Here is a 22056-nt window from a genome sequence, read left to right as displayed (position 1 = left end):
GATAAAAATATTCTGGAAATTGATAGCAGTTGTGGTGGTTTGAATGGTAGCTCTAAAATGATATGCCCATGTCCTAATATTCAGAATCCTTATGTGGAACAGAATCTCCCCTAAAGTCTTTGGAGCAAGTGTAGCCCTGCTGATACCAATTTCAGGCTTCTGGCCTCCAGATTACAAATATCTATTGTTGAAAGCCACCAGGTCTGTGGTAATTTGTTACAGCAACTCTAGCAAACTAATAACAATGGTGATTGGTACAAATTTGCTAAACTTACTAAAAACCACTCACTTAAACATTTTAAAGGGCAAACTTTGTAATATGGTATAATATCTCAAGAAAGCCATTATTTAAAATACACACACTTGGGATGCCTGGGTGGCTCAGTCAGGTAAGCACCTGACTCTTGATTTCAGCTCAGGTCATCATCTCAGGGTGGTGAGATTGAGCCCTGTGTCAGGCTCCACACTCAGCACAGAGTCCACTTGGGATTCTTTCCACCTTCCTCTCCCTCTCCCTCTGCTATTCCTCCCGCTCATGCTCCCTCTCTCTCTCAAATAAATAAATAAATAAATAAATAAATAAATAAATAAAATATTAAAAAAAATAAAATACATACTCTCATCATATACACACACAAGCTCACTTTATAACTCATCAGGAAGAAACAACTTCATAGACTAAGTACAATGACAACCTACAGTCCTTTCTTTTGGTATACCATGGTGATGTTACTACCTCATAGCCAAGGGGATGCATACCCTGTAGAAGCTCATCCTCCCATCAGCAAGGACAAGATTTCTTTCATCTAACTATCTATCTATTTATGGACAAGATTTTTAGAACCATGTCCTTATGACCTATGGTGCTGACATTTACTAGGGGTGTGGTTCATCTAATCTGTGTCTCTGCAGCTCTGGGTACATGCTTGAGACCCATCTTTTCCAATTTCTGTATCAATATTCAACAGAAGAGTCCTGACTAGAAGGTTAACCAGACAACTAGAAAAGATCACTTCCAACCCGCCAAAACAAGAGATAGGACAAATAATACTCGTCAGCTAAAGAGCTTACAGTGAGAACAAGTCCAGCAGTAACAGCCACAGTTGCTAAGGCAGCCAGGATGACCTTGGGGAATGTTCCCAGGAATGACTGGATGCCCTCAACCACCCTACAGGCAGAGACAGGAATGCACATTGCTCGTGGGATCTGCTGGTCTTTACTACACAGCAATTGCCAACACACAGGGTGGTACCAGCCACAGCACTAAAGGGACATTAGGTAGATGAAGGCATTAGAAACGGTCCCATGAAATATCAGAAAGGGAGACAGAACATGAGAGACTCCTAACTCTGGGAAACAAACTAGGGGTGGTGGAAGGGGAGGTGGGCGGGGAGTGGGGGTGACTGGGTGACGGGCACTGAGGGGGGCACTTGATGGGATGAGCACTGGGTGTTATTCTATATGTTGGCAAATTGAACACCAATAAAAAAATAAATTTATATATAAAAAAAAGAATCATACAGTTTCACTCATATGGGGAATATAAGAAATAGTGAAAGGGATTATAAGGGAAAGGAGGGGAACAATTAGAGAAGGAGACAAACCATGAGAGACTCCTAACTCTGGGAAACAAAGGGTTGCAGAAGGGGAGGTGGGCAGGGGGTTGGCGTAACTGGGTGATTGGCAACGAGGAGGGCACTTGATGGGATGAGCATTGGGTATTATACTATATGTTGGCAAATTGAACTTCAATAAAAACAAATGAAAAAAAGGATAATTAAAAAAAAAAGAAACGGTCCCATGGCAACCTGGGAATTACTATAGACTGTTCTGAAAGGGTCACTTAGACCAGTGTGGGGTGCCTGGGAGTCTACCCATCCTCAATTCTCCGAGTCCTGAAACGTGTGTGCAGCCAAAACAGATCTGGGGAGCACTGCCCCTGCACCTCTGCACCTTACCTCCACACATCACTGCCTTTGGAAAACATGGAGGCACGAATGACCTCGGGTGCCATCCAAGCATATGTCCCTGCAGCGCTCATCTTTGTGGTCCGGTGCCATTCTCGAGCCAGGCCAAAATCAGTGATCTTCAGAATCTTGTTGCTCAGGTCTCCATTCTCCACCTTCTGGAGGATCAATACTGGGCAAGGAAAGGACACAGAAGAGACAGGAAAGTCTGCATCAATCACAAGAAGACCACTGAATACAGAGCCCTCCTGCAAGACTCCCGTCCTCTCCCTCAGGCTGCCCGTGCAGCTACAGTAGTCTGAAGGTAGCAACCATCATTTCTGGTAAGATGCACCTACAATGCAACCATTTTTGTGCCAAGTCTTTTTGATAGGTATTATCTTTAACTCACAACAACCTTATGAGGTAGGTACCATTGCCATATCCTTTTTACAAGACGAGAAAACTGAGATAAAGCACCCATGAATCAGCTAGGAGTGAAACACAGCAGCCGGACTGAAGAGCCTGCTCTCCTAACCCTCACAGCGTATGGCCCATTCACGCCTATGGAAGGAGCCGTGAGGTCACAGCTGACCCTTCTGAGGAGAGGCTACTTGGGCTTCCTGTCTGTCTGGGCACCCCTGGCCCACCACTCTCAGACCACAAGGAATGGTGGATTTTCAAGGTTTCAGACAGTGCCTGGATAGTTTCCACTTCACTTAAGCCTATAGGAAAACATGTCTTTTGGGCACAGAGATTTCTCCTTAATTTGGGAACTCGCCCCCAGTCATTGAGAACTGGTTGTCAAGTTGGAGAAGTCAGAGGGTACACACACGTTCACACCCATGAGTCTCTCTGTGGATATGGCCCAAGAAGAAAAAACTGGTGCGCTGAGCCAGTTATCCTCTGGGGCTGTCTCCCAAGTTCTAACGCCGAAGCACCACAGTGTGGAGCCATCTTGGCTCTCCAGGACGGTAGCTGAGGCAGCCACCCCCCCTACAGGACGGTTCCAGAGACTGGTCCCCTTGCAGGAGCCAGCCTTCTTCAAAAGAGCAAAAATGCTAACTGATTAATGTGCCGTAAGCAAAGCCAAGGAACTGTGACGTGGACGTGTGCAAACCTAGGATGGTTCTGAAGGTGTCATGCAAGCACAACCTCTTATGGGCTGGACACTGAACTGCCTGGAATTCAGAGCTCTATACTCAGGATTTCAGAGAAGGAAGAAGCAGTCTCTCCCCACCCCTGCTGTTCAAGTCCAAATGGGGAGGGTGGGGAAAGGAATCCATTGAATATAGAATAACAACTAAAAAAAAGGTTGACTCAGTTCCTCCAGCCACTCTGTCTAGGTAAACAATGAAAAAAATTAGTTCTGAGCCCTACGTGTCCTGGGTTACACCCTTCCTGGGTTGATTCTCCCCTGACTCCCACTGAGGGGCTCTTACCTCTCTGAGAGGTGTTTGCAATTTAAGATTCTCGGAGAGCTCAAACTCTTCCAATATTTAAAGAAAGGAACTGTGATGGTGGTACTTTGGGTACCAAGGAGGAGCTTGGGGGTGCCTTTTAGGGCAACAGCCTTACACAGGTCCCTCAAGTCACACACTGTACATTTCTCCTCCGGCCCCCAGTCTGTAAATATCCACTGAACTGTTACACATTGGAAGGATGTAGACCAAAGATCTCCGTGTCCTACGTGCTTCTCAGAAAATCAGCAGTAAAGAGGGATTACAAGGAGCTACAGAGCTGGAAGCACAAAAGAAAATAATGCCAGCCACTCCCTAGATCTAATGGACTTGGTCTCCTTCCTCCACACCCTCTTCGACTCCCCTGATGCACCCCTCCCTGCTCTGAGCTGACCGGATCTAAAAAAAAAAAACTGCCATCTCATTGAGTAACAAAAATCTTTCCAGATTCTTCTGTGCCCCTCTCTCCATCTCAGCAGAGACAACACACAAGTATGCATGCAAATTGCTGGGCCAGTGGCACTACGGAAACCCACCGTTCCCTGTAAAGAGGCAACCACCAGCTGCTGACCATTTCTAAGCAGCCCAAAGAATCACAGCGAGCCCATCCCCTTATACAGCCCATAGGGTCTGGTCTTGTCACCCCTGACTCCAGGTGCTGGGACCAGGTGAGTGGGAGGACAGATAACAGTTTCATGATACGTATGGAACCAGCTGAGCTTCCACAGGTTCTGGAAGGGGAAGCAAAGAAGTTTAGGTTCTATTATAGGAAATGGATTTTTAGAAAATGAGCGGCACCATGAAGATAATGTTTTAAATATATAAGTCTGTCAGATGGGTAAGAGGGCGGCAGAATGATGGAGATGGGGCAAGAATCAGCCCAGGAAAGATATGCCTGAATACGAACGGCGTTGGGGCAGATCCAGCCCAGTTCCACCTAATCCCCACCAACCCTGCTGCCTTACATCCAGCAGACTTCAAAAAAGCATCCCCATATGGTGGACCCCGGGAGGCATCGAAGTTAGAAATCCCTGGCATTGAGGTCCTGACCTCAGCAAAGAGGAGAGGCTGTAATCGGAAGGAAGCCAGCTAGCAATCCCGGCTACCTCTCTCTATTTCTAGTTCCAAAACATTTCTCCTCACCCCCAAAAGGAAATCCATACTCATAAGCAAACATTCCCCATCTCCCCTCTACCCAGCCCCTAGCAGCCACCAATGTGCTATCTCCATGGATTTACCTATGGTGGATATTCTATGTGAATGGAATTATGTGATAGATGACACACCTAGTTATTTCGTTAGTGTAATGTTCTCAAGATTCATCCAGATTGGGGTGCCTGGGTGGCTCAGTGGTTGAGCGCCTGCCTTTGGCTCAGGTCGTGATCCCAGAGTCCTGGGATCAAGTCCCACATTGGGCTCCCTGCATGGAGCCTGCCTCTCCCTCTGCCTGTGTCTCTGCCTCTCTCTGTGTGTGTCTCTCATGAATAAATAAAATCTTTAATAAATAAATAAAAATTAAAAAAAAGATTCATCCAGATTATAGCTTGTACCCACATGGTACTCCTTCCTATAGCTGACTAATGTTCCATTGTATGTATATACCACAATTTGTTTATCTATCAGTCCTCGACAGACTTTTGAGCTGTTTTCACCTTTTGATTACTATGATGTACTGCCACTAAGCACACATAGGTACATCTATTTGTTTCAGGGCCTGTTTTCAGGTTTGGGATATGTACCTAGGAGTGGAATTACTAAGTTATTATGGTAATTCTATGTTTGCTGTTTTCCACAGCAGCTGCACCATTTTGCATCCCCATCAGCAATGTGTGAGGGCTCCAATTTCACCACATCCTCAACACACTTATTTTCCTTTTTATTTTTTTAAAATTATAACCATCCTAGCGGATGTGGAGAAGTATCTCACTGTGGTTTTGACTTGCATTTCCCTAATGACTAATGATGCTGAGCCTCCTTTCATGTGCTTGTTTGCCATTTGTATATCTTCTTTCAAGAAATGAATTTTGTTTTGACTTATAAGACTTTTTTATATACATTCTGGGTACCAAACCCTTAATCAAATATATGATTTGCAAATATTTTTCCTCTTTCTATAGGCTGTCTTTTCACTTACCTGACAGTGTCCGTAAAAGCTTTTAACTTAGAGGAAGTCCACCTTATCTGCTTTTTATGTTGTTGGTCATGCTTTTAGTGTAACAGCAAGGATTCCACTGCCAAATCCAAGTTCATTAAGATTTACCTCTCAGTTTTCAGAGTTTTAAGGGTTCAGCTCATTGACCCATTCTTAGTTCATTTTTGTGTATCACAAAAGGGGTATTCAGCTTCATTTGTTTGCATGTGAATATATCCAATTGTCCCATTTGCTAAAGAAAAGGGGTTTTACCCTTAAAAACAGGATAGAGTAGTTCCCTCCTGGTACACTTTCCCCAGGGAAAGAGAGGTTATCACAGCAGCTTACGGTCCTGCACCACTGCAGTTAGACCATTCTGAGCTTCTACCACTGACAAACAGCTACAGCAAAAACAAACTATTGTGCTTTACCTCTTAGAAAACTTCAGAATGCTTTATCAAAATCTAATGAAGCCCGTCCAAGTGTACTGTAAAACCTTACCTCTCGTGGCTAGTGCAGTGGAACACATGCTGGCAACAAGTCCAAGCCCCAGTCAATGGGGGGGCTGGCCAGGTAAGGGAGACAGAGAGGAATGGATGCATCTGAACGAAAAGCCTGGTGACTAACCAGATATAGAGGCTTGAAGGAGAAGCAGGAGGTTCCCAGTCGTCCAGACATAGGAAATAAGGAGAATGGTGGCACCCCTGATTGAAGCTGGGAGGCAACGCCCTTTGAGGAAGCCAAGTTCAATTTGGGACATAATGGGTCTAGGGTGACAGTAACCAGAGTCAGCATGAATCAGAGAAAAAAAAAAAAAAAAGCAGACAATTTAAATCCCAGCCTTGACACTCTACATGTGACCCTGAACAAGGTTCACAAACTCTGCACTTCTATAAAATGGAATAAAGATTAAAAGCAATGTAGTAACAAAGCACCTAGCAGAGTGCTTGACACAGAAACAGGGACTGAGGACACTATAGCTATTATTATTATTGCGATGATTAAGTATCTCCTATGAAAGCAGAAGCCATGGGAATCAGCGTTAAGGTGCTGAGGACGCCATTGGGAGGCCTGGGAGTTCCTGACAAACGATAACCATGCAATAATTTTCTGCTTTATAAATCAACGGTATGGTTGATAAATTAATAATGCTAGCTATCCAATATTGATCACATGGTGCTGTTTGTATAACGTATGTAAAGAGCTTTACGTACATCACCTTAGTTAATCCTTAAATCAACCCCATGAAGTAGGTGCAAATATTTTCTCCCTAGCTTGCCCATGCTGAAACAGATACAGCACGGTTAAGTCAGCCGCCCACAGTCAGAGAGGGATGGAGATGGGCTCCAAAGCCAGACCCTTCTTCATGTGCTGTGCCATCCAGAGACAAAAAAGAATCCTATAGTCTTTCAGGCTTATTTCAACTTCAGCCAGATTCCTAGATAGTCACTGGTTAAACAGTCTTCACTGCTCCCCCTTCTCCTGAATTAATCGTTCAGCACCTAAAACCACTACTACACAATTTAACACTATCTACTTCCTTTTACGTCATTCCCAAGAGCTGCACGCCTATGTGTCTCATCATCTACTCTGAGGGACAGGACTCCTCAAGGGCAAAAAAACCCATTCTCCTTCTGGAACCCATGCTGTTCTCCCTCCAGCAACCAGCACAGAACTAGCCTTTCTGAAAGGATGGACCTCTCACTGGTCACTTATTTCACTGAAGAAGTATCTTGTGCATCTTCTCAGACTACCCACTTCCCCATCCTTTGGGTGCCGGAGGTGAAGGGTGGGGAGGGCATCCCCCTCGCCCCACCAGTGTACCATCCATCCCTGAGACATGAAGGGGAGCCAGAGTGTACTAAACAAGGTAATTAGATTGGCGAAGAGGGATGCCGCGGCTGGGGTCTGCTGGCAAATAACACACGGAGATGCTGCCAAGTTGGGTGGGGAAGACAAGGAAAGATAAGCTAGTGATTCTGCCCATAAGGGCCTTCGGGACATACTGCATGGAAAGATACAAGACAAAACTGAATATTAGGTCAAGACAAAGTGTACATCAATAAGGGCCTATGTTTTGCTGCAATCAGGAGGATAAGCAGTTTTCCAAACCTCAGTAACCTACGGATATTATTCACGATTATTTTCAGATCAGGAGACCACCTAAATGCCGCTTACTTAATACTTTTCTTTATGTTCACTTTTTAAAAATTACTACAAGAAATTGTATATTATAAATGAAAAACAAATATTCTAATATCAGTTGACCTGTACAAATAAATAAAATGCAAGAAATAGCTGTTGCTAAGTTTCAGTATATCCTGTTACAGGTCAAACTCTCAGCCTTAGGCCTTCTGTCTATTAGAGAGAAACAATTAGAAATGTTGAGAGGAATAAAGGAAAACTAGCACCAAAATGAAGGTCAAACCTTCACGAATATAGAAAGGTGGGGTGACTTCTACAGGATTCAGGGATTCAGTGCGTATTTCATACAGACCACCATAAAGGCCAGCTCCTGTTAGGTTATCAGAGGGAGAAATGAGTCAGGCGCGGGTGGCCACAGAGGGCTCAGAGTCTGACCTAATATCATTTAGCTGGAGGCCAGGCTCTCAAAACTTGGCATAACTGAGGAGACACTCCCATATGTCGTAATGGTAAATTTAGCTTTGGTTGATGACTTATCATTTTGAGATTTCTTATTTATTATTCATCTCCATTAGCACAAGGGGCTCTGATTTGCTAAACGTTCACCTTGGCGCCAAGAATCCCGTCCCCAGAGCTTCATTTGGTTTGAATGAATCAGTACCATCTCTCCCAAATTAAGCAATTGGTCTAACTCTGTTCTGGGGGTTGTGTTTTGCTTCGTTTAGTCTTTTTTTTTTTTTTCCCAATTTATTGTCAAATGTGTATACACATAGAAGAGTGTAAAGAACACGTAGGCATGGTTTAAAGAAAAGGAGATGAAAACTCCTGTGACCCAATCCAGTCCCTTAGAAGCTCCGTGTGTCCTCCCCACCATCTCTCTTTTCCGACTTCTGTCATTCATTCCTTTATTTCGTTTTATAATTTTACCACCTATGTATATACCCCAAAATAAGACATTGTTTAGTTTTGAAAAAGTGAGTGGCAAGTACAAACAGAGCATGTGTACTAGTTTTCTAGAGCTACCATAAAATGACTACCACAAATTTGGTGGCTTAAAACAACAGAAATATATTCTCTCTCAGTTCCAGAGGCTAGAATTCGAGTCCAAAACCAAGGTGTCAGCAGGGCTATGCTCCCTCCAAAGGCTTGAGAGAAAGAAGAATCCTCTCCTGCCTCTTCTAGCTGCTGGTGGCTGCCAGCAATTCTTGGTGTCCTTGGCTTAGTGCAGCATTAACTCCAACGTCTTCATCTGGCTGTGTGCCTTCCCTGCTTCTGTCTCTGTGTCTTCCCATGGCCTTCTCATCTCTGTGTGTCTGTATCCAAATTTCCCTCTTCATATACAGAAACATGTCATTGGATTAGAGCCAGCCTTCCTCTAGCGTGGCCTCATCTTGACTACATACATCTACAAAGACTCAACTTCCAAATAAGGTCACCTACACAGGCATAAGCTCCTCTGTATCTTCTGGTTCTAAATTCACTTTGGCCGACCTCTGATTCTCGGGTTGGGCAAAGAAAACACCCGTCTATCTGGTAAGCAGGGCAAGGAGGAGGGCATAGGAGCTTCATCAGCACATGAGCAAGACAGCCAAGTGTAGATAAGAATCTGGACCAGGCTTCCCCAGGCAGTCAGTGCTTAGTAACACCACCAGCAGGCAGGTCAACAGTGACAGCCCTGAGTCACACTTGGGAGGTGTCAACTGCCCAACCTCTAGGTCTGCTGCGCAGCACACTCTCCTGGAGTCCCCCTCTGCAGTCCACAGGGGTGTCCCCTCATCCCTCTCCTGTGTTAATCTCTGTGACCTGCAACCCACTCTCTCTCTTTGCTGGCTTCTTCTCTTGTTCTGCTGGCATGCATTCTCCAGTAGCGCCTTAGAGAGAATGCATGGAAGGTTTTTTTATGCTGTTGTTGGAAAGCGTCTATTTCCTATCCCTATACTTGGTATAAAAATGATTAGAGATTTCTCTCCATGATTTTGAAGCCATGATGCATCATTTTCTTGTTTCCAACACTGGTGTTAAGAAGCCTAAAGCCATTTTGCTTCCTGATGCAAAGTAGTGATAATGTCTTTCTCCTCTGGAAAATAGCTACTCTCTTCTTAATCCCTTATGGTCTGAAATCTCAGAGGGATGTGGCTTGAGATGGGAATTTAGTAGGTACTCTGAAATCTGTATATTCATGTCTTTCAGTTAAAGCGAATTTTCTTGAAGTATTTTACTGTTAATGTCCTTGTCTATATCTCTCTGTTTTCTCTCTGCAGAACCTCTGTTATTCAGATATTGGGCTTCCTAGACTGGTCCTCCAATTTTCGATCTTTTCTCCTCTATTTTTCCCATCTTTTTTTCTTTTTGCTCTTCTATTGGAGATGTTATCACTTTACCTTTAAACCCTTCTATTGGGTTTTTCATTTCCTTATCACAGTCTTAATTGCTAAGGGAGCTCTTTTCCCTCTCTGAATTTTATTTATTTTTTGTGTGAGTGGCTAGCACAAAGACATCTGTGTAACAGCCATTTTTTTGTAATACGGGTACAATATCTCTTCTTCTGAGTGTATCAGTGATGGTTCTTTTTAAATTCTTTTTTCTTCTCCTAGTGCCGTTTGCTTCAGCTGCTTCTCCTGTGTGTGCTTTGGCCTCTGATGCTCTTTTGCTCAGACTTACAGCAACCCTTGGTTGTCTGTCCATGACTGAGAACCATATAGTGCTTTGGTTTTAAGAAGTCCTTATCTTTTACAGTATGTACTGAAATACTTACCAAAAATATGAAACAATGCTATAGATTTCCTTCAAAACAATCAAGGCTGAGGAATGAGTGGGATGACAGAAAAAAAGACGGTTTCCCACAAGTTGGCCATTATGGAAATTGCTAAGTGCATGGGCGGTTGTTACTGATTCTCCTTGCTTCTAAGTCTTCCATTGTAAGCAGGCAGGGACAGGTATGAGGAACCCAAAGCTGACCAGACCTCTCAGCACATAGGAGGGATCCACCAGTTTCAAACTTCACTGTGGGAGATCCAGGTAACTCTAGGCAGGAATATCTGAAGGTCACTTCTCTTGAGCTGGCCGTGTGCTCTCAGGGTGTTCCTCCTCCGAACAGCCTAGGAAAGGGGAGTCCTGGTGCTCCCTCGGTGTGCTGGGGAGCCGGTCATGAGTGGGGGGCCCCAAGGGGTCTCGGAATGTAGCTTTCAGTCTGTAAACACACACATCATCCCTCCTTTTCTGTATAAAGCACCCATACCCTCCATTGTGCTTGGTGGCCCTGTCCAGAAACTGTCTACCCCTTCCAAAAGGCAAGGTGGTCAGGGGGCTGCACCGAGCGAAGAAGAAAGGTCCATGGGGCTCAAATGCACTTCATATCATTGCCACCCAATCTTTTTTATTTGAGGATTCCACTTCACCCCAGCTCCAGAGGTACCCGGTGCTGCCACTTGCTAGACATTTGAGGAGTCTGTGATATACATGGATTGATTGGTACTTTGCTTTCCTTGCTGTTAGCTTAAAATGATCTTTCTCAAATGTCCTAAGGCAGCGAGTTACCGTTCATCCACCTGTTCTCCAGCTTCCCAAATGTGGCTGCTGTGCCTTCTCTCCTGTTGGCCTTGCGAGTTCCTGCAGCTTTCACCAGGTTTTGAGCATGAGTACCAGCACGCGCAGTACATGGATGTGTTTGATCTGCCATCACGCCCAGGATCCCGCCTTTGGTCTTGTTTGTTTTCTTGGTATAGGGAGAAGGAATCTTGTAGAGTCCGTACCCAAAGGTACCCTGCAAGGCACCCGCCTTTGGCTTCACTCTTCCAGCTCTCCCGTTATGCAAAACTCTGGACTCCTGTTTATTCCTGCCAAAGCTCAAGCCAACCACCAGATCTATGCCACGGCATCCCCTCTCTCCCACCTTAGCAAGAACAATCTCTGAGCTGCAACAAGGCAGCAATGGTCGAGTACCCAGAATGTCTCACAGTTCTGGCTCTACCACATTGTGATCTGCACTAGGGCCGTTCCCCTACTTCCGACATTCTCTGAGTCTGTAATACCCTGAAAGGCAGTGTCAGGCTTTTCTGGGGCCAGCCAAGCTCTACCACCCATCCGAGCTGAATAACAGCTAAGCTCAAGGGCAAAGAGGAGCCAGCCAGGATGACTCTGCCCCAGAGAAAAGCCCCATTCACTAGACATAGCCAGGCCCTAGAGCACCTGAGTCAGCACTAGAGACATTTACTTCCTGAAGCCCGTTGTCTCCAGTGGAGGAAGGAAGAAGATTTCAGGCTTCAGCTCCACCCAGCAGCCCAGAGTGCCAACAGGTCAGTGGCTAAGCAGGGCAGCCTCCCTGTCATCCAGGCACAGCAAGAGACACCTGAAAGAGCTTGCTTCATGGACCACTACCGTGCAGTAGGAGCATGGTCAACATGCATCTCCTGGCCTTTCCTGGCCCCTTGGCCCTCAGCCCACTCGGTCCCTCCAGGCAGGGCCAAGGGAGGCCAGACTTGCTTACCAAGGCAAATGATTCACCATCTAGACTCCCCGTCTCCCCGCCTCAGCAGGTGCGGTGCAGCCTGGAGACAGCCAGGAGATGCAGCAGCCGAGTCCCCAGCCAGTTCAGCAATGTCAGCAGAGTTCCATCGAGTTCCACTGGTACAACCAGCAAAGCTATGCTTCCAGGCAACACTCCACACAGGCAGCTAGAAGTCTCCATCAGAAGAAGCTGAGAGAACAGAGTCCTCGGGGATTAAGGATCTACCCTCTCTTGGTACGGAAGAGGAAACCAACGGAAACAGAAGAGGAAACCAACGGAAACAGAAGAGGAAACCACTGGATGTATGAAAGCTCTCCTGGTGCAGCTAAAGAACGCTTGGCACAGTGACCTCTTCCTGTGATCTGGAGCTAGAACACAACCAAACCATGGTAGCCTCTCTTTCTATGTCTCTAACCCGAGGAGGCATAATAGGTGCTTGGTAAGTATTTTTCTTGATTGAATCAATAAATGAATACAAATCATCCCCAAAGGTTTCTGATCGAATCCATTTAGACAATGCTCCCCAAACCTGTTTGAAGGCTGGCTACATCAGGATCACCAAAAGAGCTACAGCAGTGATTCTCAACCTCTTGAAATAGGTCCCTTAGGCTTTAAAGCAAATGCTATTATGATGGTAGATGGACTTTTAGCGTTAAGAAAACACTAATCAGAGCTAAGTTTATGGGGGCTTCAATGTGTGCTGTGCACTGGGCTAAGTGATTTACATCCACAATCTTAATTCTCTCAGTAAATCAGAAAAGTACTTTCAGATGTGGAAATTGAAATTCAGAGAGGCTGGTCCACAGATGGTAGGAGGCAGAGCCAGGACATAACCCAGGTCTGAATGAAATTACATCCAGTGCCCCGACCACCCCACCCTGTTAAAACACCCACTGAGAAAAACACTTTTAATCCAATCTGTACTATATCAACATGACAGCAACTACATTTGAAAAACAGAGATATGCATATTTATACTCTCTGCAAACACACTTAGATTCAAAAAGACCTTGCAGCAGCCCCCTCCCCAGATGTCTGCGGCCCACCCCTGGGAACCAGTGATCTCAATGATATGACCAGAAGTCCCCTATGCAGAAAGCAGAAGGCTACCACCCTTAAGGAAAAGATCCGCCTGTCGGCCACCATCTCATATTCAAGCAGGTGTCCCAAGAACCTCCAACTCCAGAGGAGTGAAGGGGAGACAAGTCTCCAAGGAAGGGTTAAAACAGAAGGACAGAGTCAGCAGCATTCCATGAGAAAGAGAAAACAAATTGAAAACACAGCAGAAAAGAACTGCTACATTAGCAATCCTGGCAACATATCATGGAAGGACTAACAAGGGATTAATGATAGGAAAGGGGCCTGAAAGCTGTGACCCAGACTGCTAGTCGCCCTTCCAGTGGCTGTCCTCCCTCATAGTAACAGAACCCTCAAGTGCACAGTGGGCACCTGGCCACATGTAACATTAACTATACTTCCCATTCTCCCTGTTCGAAAGCACAGCCAGGTGGCTCAGAGGTATCAAGTAGCTGTCTTCTGTAACCTGTCTTAAAAGTTCTCAGCTCAGGGCCTCTGGCCCTTCTTCATCACCCCATTGTGCTGCCTGGAACATAGATCTAACAGCTGCAGATTTAGCTACCATCTTGGACCCTGAGGATAATACCATACCCCAAAGTTGGCAGAGTTGTGAATGGGAAGGAGTCTGGAGCTTGTGGAACAGAGAGATCATGCTAACCATGGACTGTCTCCCGCCAGACTTTGACGTACAAGAAAAAAAAAGACTTCTCATTTCAGCCACTGTGACTTTGGGCATCTTTTTTCTCATTAGTTTACCTAACCTAACAGACACAAAGTTTAATTCCACTATTACAAAATCTCTTAGGGAAAACAGATATATTAAAATTGAAAATCTAAACCAAAAGCGACATTCCAGTCAATAAAATTTCCATATGACACAGCCAAAGATTTGGACAGCCTCTCCAAGCTTCTATAAAATGAATCAACTTGACACGTTTCAGCTGCATGTTTTTTAAAGAGTATGTCATGTTCTATAATAAGTGTTGACTTAAATCTTTTTTTTTTTTAAAGAGCCCTCTGTAAAGAGAGCCCATATGCACTGTGCTAAGTACAGAGTGTTCAAATATAAATTAAACTAGCACCTCTCCTTAAGAAGATCACTAGCCAGGAGGAAGACTTGGGGAGTAAGAAAAGATAGAGCAGAAGACCTTTGTTTTCTATTATGAACCTTGTGATATGATTTGGCTTTTTAATTGATACTGTACATGTACTTTGAAATATATATATATATATATAAAAGATGTAGTAGGCAATTTAATAATACATGACTGTATTTTTTTTAATTTACTTATGATAGTGAGAGAGAGAGAGAGAGAGAGAGGAGAGAGAGGCAGAGACACAGGCTCCATGCACCGGGAGCCCGATGTGGGACTCGATCCCGGGTCCCCAGGATCGCGCCCCGGGCCAAAGACAGGCGCCAAACCGCTGCGCCACCCAGGGATCCCCTACATGACTGTATTTTAATAAAGCACCAGTATACAAAAATACATAGTTTCATCAGATTTTTTTTAAGAATGTGCTGTTTATCACATAGAAAAATACCCAAAGGATATATATCTAAATGCTAACTGTGGTGATCTCTGGGATTTGAGGTGATAAGTTTCTCTTATACTCATTCATCTATATTGTCAAAATTGTCTACATTAAACAGGTATTTCTTGTTAGTATTTTAAAAATTAAGCCATTGAAAACATAAAAGCAGTAGCTAGAATTCCTTGCATTATTATGGAATCCCAGGCATGATACTGGGAATGTCACCTGTGTCACTTCATCTACTGTCACAGCAACCCTGCAAGGTGGGTAGCATGCTCATTTCACAGATGAGAAAGGTGGGACTCGAAGGGGACTTTTCCACATGTAGGAAGAGAAACAGCCAGGATCTGAGTCCTGCTCTAGCTTCTGTGCCCATGCTCCACTACACCATGCTGCCTCCTGCACTCGGGGCTCAAACGTCTAGTAATTACATCTCTACAATGCTGCTCTCTCTTATGCCACCGTGCAGAACCTGCATCTTCATTTTATTTGTTTTGGGGCAGTCTCATATCATAAATTAATTGGGCAGGAAATCTCACCTAATCCTGTGTCTTGTATAAATAAGAGCCACTGAGTGGTTTTCTCATAGCACTGTTGACAGCTATGTCTTAGTGGCAGGGAGAGATGAGGAGGGACACCTGCATTAAGAACAAGAGAGAACTGGCAGAGAAGCCATCAAAGTAGGAGTCAAATCTAATTCTACCTGTAAGTAACCAACTAGAACCACTGGAACCCTGGGGTCTCAGACTCAAGCCAGACCACCTGAGCAGTGCTCTAACATCCTTCTAGGGAAGAGAACCAGCTTTTTATATTTAAATAAGAGTGCTTTAGAAGACTATAGATCTGGGAAGCTTGCAGACACCCAAACCAAGGCAGCTTTGGCAAGGAGTGGCAGCAAAAGCTTGCTGATGGGCAGCATCTCACCAGACATAATTTAGGCCCAATGTGTGTTAAAAGCACCATTGCTGAGGAGGTACATTAACTTGGGGGTAGGCAGGAAGATGTTGGTGGGCAGTACAAGTAACCCTCCTATACCAGGTCTGAAACCACTTTAGAAGTTGTTAAGTTTTGCTCTGAGTGGTGCAGGCTGGACTCTTCAAACTCGGTATAGCATTGGTCCCCTTCAAGTCACACCCTCCCATGTGATACATCAGTGAAGTCAGTGGGGAAAGCTGACTTCACGTTAAATGTTCAAACATGGGGCATCTGGGTGGCTCAGTGGTTGAGCATCTGCTCAGGTCGTGATCCTGGGTCCTGGGATCGAGTCCCATATCAGGCTCCCCACAAGAAGCCTGTGTCTCCCTCTACCTATGTCTCTGCCTCTCTTTGTGTCATAAATAAATAAATAAATAAATAAATAAATAAATAAAATCTAAATGAATGAATGAATGTCCAAACATATGAGGATAAGAAATAATAAAGCAGAGGAATTCTGGGACCTTAAGTCCCACTGTTTCCACTGAACCTTTACCCTCAAAACAGGTATGTATTTGGTGCCGAGCAGTAGCAAGAAGGTCCAATCCAGCTGTTCAGTGGAGCCCAACACAGAATGTTCTTAATCCAGGGTCTCTGCTTTGACTTACAGAACGCTCCCACTGGCCCTTCAGACACTAGGCCGTAAGAACCATGAAATACCCTAGACTGACCATCTCCAATCTCCCATCCATCACTGGGGCCCCATCAGTTGGTCCAGTGCCTACGTCCTACCCCTTCCCTTCCACAGTGGAATGTGTTCCGTTCCTGTTCCCACCCATACCACATCACCATCCTCATCTCTTTTTCCTTTTTTTTTTTTTAAAAAAAAGATTTTATTTATTTGAGAGAGACAGTGAGTGAGAGAGCACAAGCCGGGGGGGGGGGTGGCGGGGTAGGCAGCAGAGGGGGAAGGAGAACCAGACTCCTCGCTGAGCAGGGAGCCTGATGCGAGGCTCAATCCCAGAACCCCGTGACCATGACCTGATCTGAAGGCAGATGCTTAGCCAACTGAGCCATCCAGATGCCCCTCTTTTTCCTTTTCTAAAATGTGTGTCTTACCAGGCTAGTATAAAGGGCGTCCAGCAAGAAAGAAGAAAGGTTGAGGTTCATAGATCAGAAATGCTCAACTTCAAAAGCTCTATACCTCAGCTCCCCCATTCACCAAGAACCACAGTCAACCATGGGAGAAATGTTGCTCACTGCCAATTTACCCCAGGAAGGACCATTCTCTGTATCTCAAATTGGAGGGAAGGGTTATTTTAGAGAGGAGCATTCTCCTTGTTCCATCATAGCCCAGGGGCCAGAAAGTCTACCCTGTAAGACTAGCCTGGTACTATTAACAGCTGTCACGATGCCAAGTAGAGTTCTGAGGAACAAGGGCCAGCCCTTCACCAGAGGGTCCCATGCCCCAGCAGGTCAACTCTTACAATGCTGGGCTTGGCCCACAAACCACGAGGCCCCACCCTGCCTGACTGTAGCACCCACCTTCCTCTCTGGGAAGAAGGCACTCCATCATGGGTGGAAAAGGATCAGGGGTTAGTTAAAGTCTCTCAAATACAACTAACATCCAGGATCAGAATTGTCACCAGGAGAGAATGCAGGTTGTTACTTAAGAGAGCAAGACTCCTCCCTGTTAACATTGCTGCCTGAGAATCTACTGACTTGTACCAGTTAAAGATATCAGCTGCTCTGGTTACTGGAAAAGGTCAGCAGTCTGCTAGACAGGTGAGAGGGACAGGGAGAGAGAGGGAGAGGGAGAAGGTGGGTAGGGGAAGGAGAGGGAGTGGGAGGGAGAAGGAGGGATAAAGAGATGCTCCTATAAAGGAAACCAGGATGGAACTTCTCTCATTTTCACATCCCCACTCTGGCCATAAGTCTACCCTTCCAACCACTACTGTCACCATCACTGCTGGTATCTATGGAGCACTAACTACACACCAGGCACTGTGCTAAGCATTTTACATGTACTATCTCAATCAAAGCCTCACAAAATGGGTACTGTTTCATCACTTTTATAGATGAAGACACTGCCGCCAGGTGAAGTGAGGATATTCCTGAGTTACACAGCCAGGAAGTGGCACAGCTGGAATGATTAGCTTCCACTCCCATGCTTTTTTTTTTTTTTTTTTTTTTTTTTTTTAAGATTTATTTACTTACCTTAGGGGAGGGAGGGAGGGAGAGCTCACAAACAGGCAGAGGGGCAGAAGGAGAGGGAGAGAAATCCTCAAGCAGACTCCACACTGAATACAAAGCCTGACATGGAGCTTGATCCCAGGACCCTGAGATCATAACTAGAACTTAAATCAAGAGTTGAACACAGCCAACTGGGTTACCCAGGCGCCCCTCACTCCCATGCTCTTAATGAAGATCTTAGTCTATCCCACATGCCCATCTTGCTCAAGCATCTACTGTAGAGAATTACAGAAACAAGAGAGGAAGAAACTCCTTGGAAAGGTTCACAGAATACATAAGGCTACCTGAGCTGTAAGCTATAAAGAGACAGGGTAGGTCCAAGGGAAAGGATCAGGAGAAGACCGTTCTCAGTAGGAGTGAATCATGGGGTTTCAGACCAAAGGGAAAAAGCCCTGACACATCTAGGAAAGAGCGAATAGTCCCTTGCAGCTGGAGCAGAAACTTCATGAAGAGAGAAGAGAGAAGATGGAATGTCAGTGAAGGGCTGGGGCTGGACTGGAAACGGCAGGCCAGAAAGCAAGAGACAGGCAGCAGTGACACAACAGTAACCTTTATGATTCCCCAGGGGAGGCGGTGAAGAATGAACCACGGTATTGGGATGGGGAAGATGGGGCAGCAAGATGGAGTCATTAATCCCATGAACAGGGAGAAGGAGCAGCCAATGAGCTCTGGGAAATCTCCCTGGCTTCACATCACTCATTTGCTCTGCTGGGTACCTGTATGTCATTACTCTCCCGGGAAGGTACGAGCGAGCATTCAGGAAGTACAGGGGCCTTCAGAGGTGCCATTCCCCCTACCTCTGTGCCAACATACACCCACCAACTCCTGGCTTCCAGGAAGAACCAAAGCTTTCTCATCCCCTTCCAGCTCCCCATAACCACCTGGGAACAAAATTCCTTCACCTCCAGGTATAGCCACCAACTCACATATTACCAACTGCCACTGTCTGGACCACATGCAGATCCACAGTCCCGACGTGCTGAGACCAGACACCATCTGCCAAAGCAGCCTGGTCCTGCATTCATCTGGGACAATGGACAAGCCCTAGATATCAGTGCACTAAGCTCCACGATCTCAGCCAAGGGCATGCAGCAGAGAGGTTAGGGAATGACTCAGGCTAAGAATGAGGCCAGAGAGGACGGCATCGGTCAGTGGGATTCCCGGGGCCGGCTAGTGTGTTGCTCTGGAGGACCAGTCCTCAGGTGCCTGGACTCTAAGCACAGCATTGAGACAGGCTGGTTAGCAGGGCTGCGGCCCCAAGTGGGGACTTGATTCAAACCTGGAGAACATCCAGGGCTCGGGCCGCACCCCACTCTGGCTGGCCTTCTGGGAACCCGTGCCACAGGGAAGAGGGGAAAGATGCATATGCGGAAACCAGCACCCGGGCAGCAACTGGAGGCACTGGCCTTCCCCATGCTGTGCCCACGTCTGTGCCTGAGACAGGAATTGACAGTGTGAGGGCAGGATGTCTGCTGCTCTGTGGGGCCAGAGGATAGAGGGGACATGATAGAGAACTCATATTTATAGACAGACAGTGGCTTGGTCTCAAGAGACACAGTACAATTCATCAGCCTGTTTCAAGCTATTTTTCAGTGACCCCTTTAATCAGCCCCAGCTTTCCACGGGAAGCCCGCTTTCATCTCTTCTTTGGATGCAGGCTGCCCTTCCCACCTCTCCCCTTGCTGCTGAGGAAAGGTCTTCCTACAGCCAAGCTTCTTGTGATTAAAACAGACAAACTGGTGTGTTTGCAGGATTCCTCGCTCTCTCCAACATCCCCAAATCCGACAGTCTCAACTTGGGCACCTCCAGCAGTTGCCATCAGATGCAAAGTAAGCTCAGATAACACAGCTGGGACTCTGGCCCCAAGCTCGTCCAGACACAGATGTCACCAGCAGGAATCTGACAGGCAGAGGCAGAGAGTTTGGGCAGCCGTTCTCCTCATTAGAGAACCTCTCTGCAAATGGCCCATGCAGGGCCCATGCGGACTGGGTAGGGCTGCCAGGTCTCTGTCGTGACTCAGAAACACCCGGCCACAAACTGGATAAAAAAGAATCCAAAGAGCAGCAGCACATCAGGCCTTTGATGAACCTGTCAACGAAAAGTCGTTCTTCTTTCTTGGCACGTGGGCCCGGGTGTTGCTGCTGCCCCACTTCTCCACGACCCAGTGTCCCCAAGCTCTGCCTCCAGAGTTCCCCTGGCAGGTGGGGCAGGTTGCATTTTCAAAATGGCACACCACCTCCTATTTTACATGCTTTCCTCCAACGGGATCTGGACACTCCTCCCAGGAAAAGGCAGGTCTCTGTCCCCTCTGCATCTCTGCGGGTCTGAGACTCACGGTAACTACTAGAACGCAGTGTAAGTGACACTGTGTGACATCTAAGCCAGACCAGAAAAGATGGTGTAGCCTCTGCCTTGTTCATTGCAACATCTGTGCTTGAAGCCCTGAGCCACTGCGTATGAAGGTCAACTTGGAGGGGTTATACCACCACCAGCGGCATTAGCCTTCGAGTCCTCCCAACCCAAGCACCAGACTCATGTGTGAAAGAGACTTCCTGATGATGCCTGCCTCCATCTGTGGCCTCACCTAGAGCCTCCAAATTGTCCCAGCTGAGGCTCCAGACACTGAGAAGCAGGAACAAGCTATTCCTGCTAAGCCTTTTCCAAATTCCCAACCCTGTTTCCAGGAGAGTAATGAAATGGTTCTTGTTATGGATGGTTTGTTCTGAAGCAACAGTAATGGAAACAGTTGGTGGCACACTTGTGAGTCTATTCTCATATCTGCTGCTAGCAGAAAAGCAGCTGTTCTTGGAAACAGTATTCTTAAAAAAAGAAAAGCTCCCTTTTATTGAGCATTTACTTTGTACCAGGCATTATGCTAAGGGCTTATGTGCATAATTTCATTTCACGCTCATTACAATGCTATGAGTAAAAACAAGGATTATCCTCATTTTACAGAAGAGGAAATGGGCTCAGAGGTCAAGGACCTTGCCCAAAGCCAGATCTACCTGATTTGGAGCTCTGCTCCCCAGCTGCTTGGAGACAGGAGTTGTTTCTATGTGGAAGACTCAGATACTTAGGGGCATGGCTTTCCTGTTCAATTGTCGCGGAGTGGGAAATTCCTAAAGAACCCAGGTGATGGGGGTGCCCAGGTGGCTTAGTCAGGTACTAACTACCTGCCTTTGGCTCAGGTCATGATCTCAGGGTCCTGGGATTAAGCCCCATGTCGGGTTCTCCGCTCAGTGGGGAGTTTGCTTCTCTCTCTCCCTCTGCCTTTCCCTTTGCTTCTGCTGTCTCTCTTTCTCTCTCAAATCATAAAATCATAAAAGAAAAGAAAAAGAACCCAGGTGGCAGAGGCACAGCACTGATAAATACTTAACCATGGCTAAACTGGGGCAGTCCCCTCCCCTAGAAAGTCACTGCCATGGCCCGCCACCCTATTACCAATTCCCCTTGAACCCCACTCCTTCTTTAAGACTAACTCCACCATCAACACCTGCCAGAAAACTGCCTTCTCTGGACACCAACTCATGTCACACCTTGGCACACTATTCCATACTGCATCACGCTGTTCTAGTTGTTTGGGCGTGTTTACACAGTATGGCTCCAGAGGATGGAAAGAATGTGGTGGAAGTGACGTCTATGTTACGTATGTAATAAAGTGATGTGCTGTATTTCCTATGGCATGTGCGTCATCATGGGCACGTCAGTTTCTCATGAGGACCTGTAGGTTGAGAATCATAACCCACACACAATGCAAACACCCTAGGCTCTGTAGCCTGTGCTTCACCCAGGGCACTACAGAGGAGAAACGATTTTAGAATGGAAGAAGCAGCAGCAGGACCCACCACAGATACCTGCTGCCATCACCTTAAAGGTAAGGAAGTCCAACCACAAAAGCTCAAAATGATGGGAGTTGCCATTTTGAACCCCAAGTCCTTAATAGTCCTGGAAAGCTAAGAAATACACATTAAAGTTTCCTATGAGTCACTCCCCAACCTCTCATCTAGGAGGAGGGAGAGGCCAATCCCAAGGAATGCCTCGGGCTAAGGCTGGCTTTGTTCTGACTCACGGTCTTCCTGTCTACGCTAT

At 46.1% G+C, this 22056-nt stretch overlaps 1 protein-coding gene across 1 annotated transcript in view; it reads right to left on the bottom strand.

The window, feature by feature from the left end:
• The window catches only part of MAP3K9 (mitogen-activated protein kinase kinase kinase 9), a 76096-nt gene that overhangs the window by 29850 nt on the left and 24190 nt on the right, over nucleotides 1-22056 (bottom strand). The window contains exon 3 of the mRNA XM_055304095.1: nucleotides 1959-2139. Coding sequence (XP_055160070.1) covers nucleotides 1959-2139 — 181 coding nt within the window. The remainder of the gene's footprint in view (nucleotides 1-1958; nucleotides 2140-22056) is intronic.

Source organism: Nyctereutes procyonoides, unplaced genomic scaffold (assembly GCF_905146905.1).
Source record: "Nyctereutes procyonoides isolate TBG_1078 unplaced genomic scaffold, NYPRO_anot_genome, whole genome shotgun sequence".
In the NCBI taxonomy this organism is placed as follows: Eukaryota; Metazoa; Chordata; class Mammalia; order Carnivora; family Canidae; genus Nyctereutes; species Nyctereutes procyonoides.
This window is presented reverse-complemented; position numbering and strand designations above follow the sequence as displayed.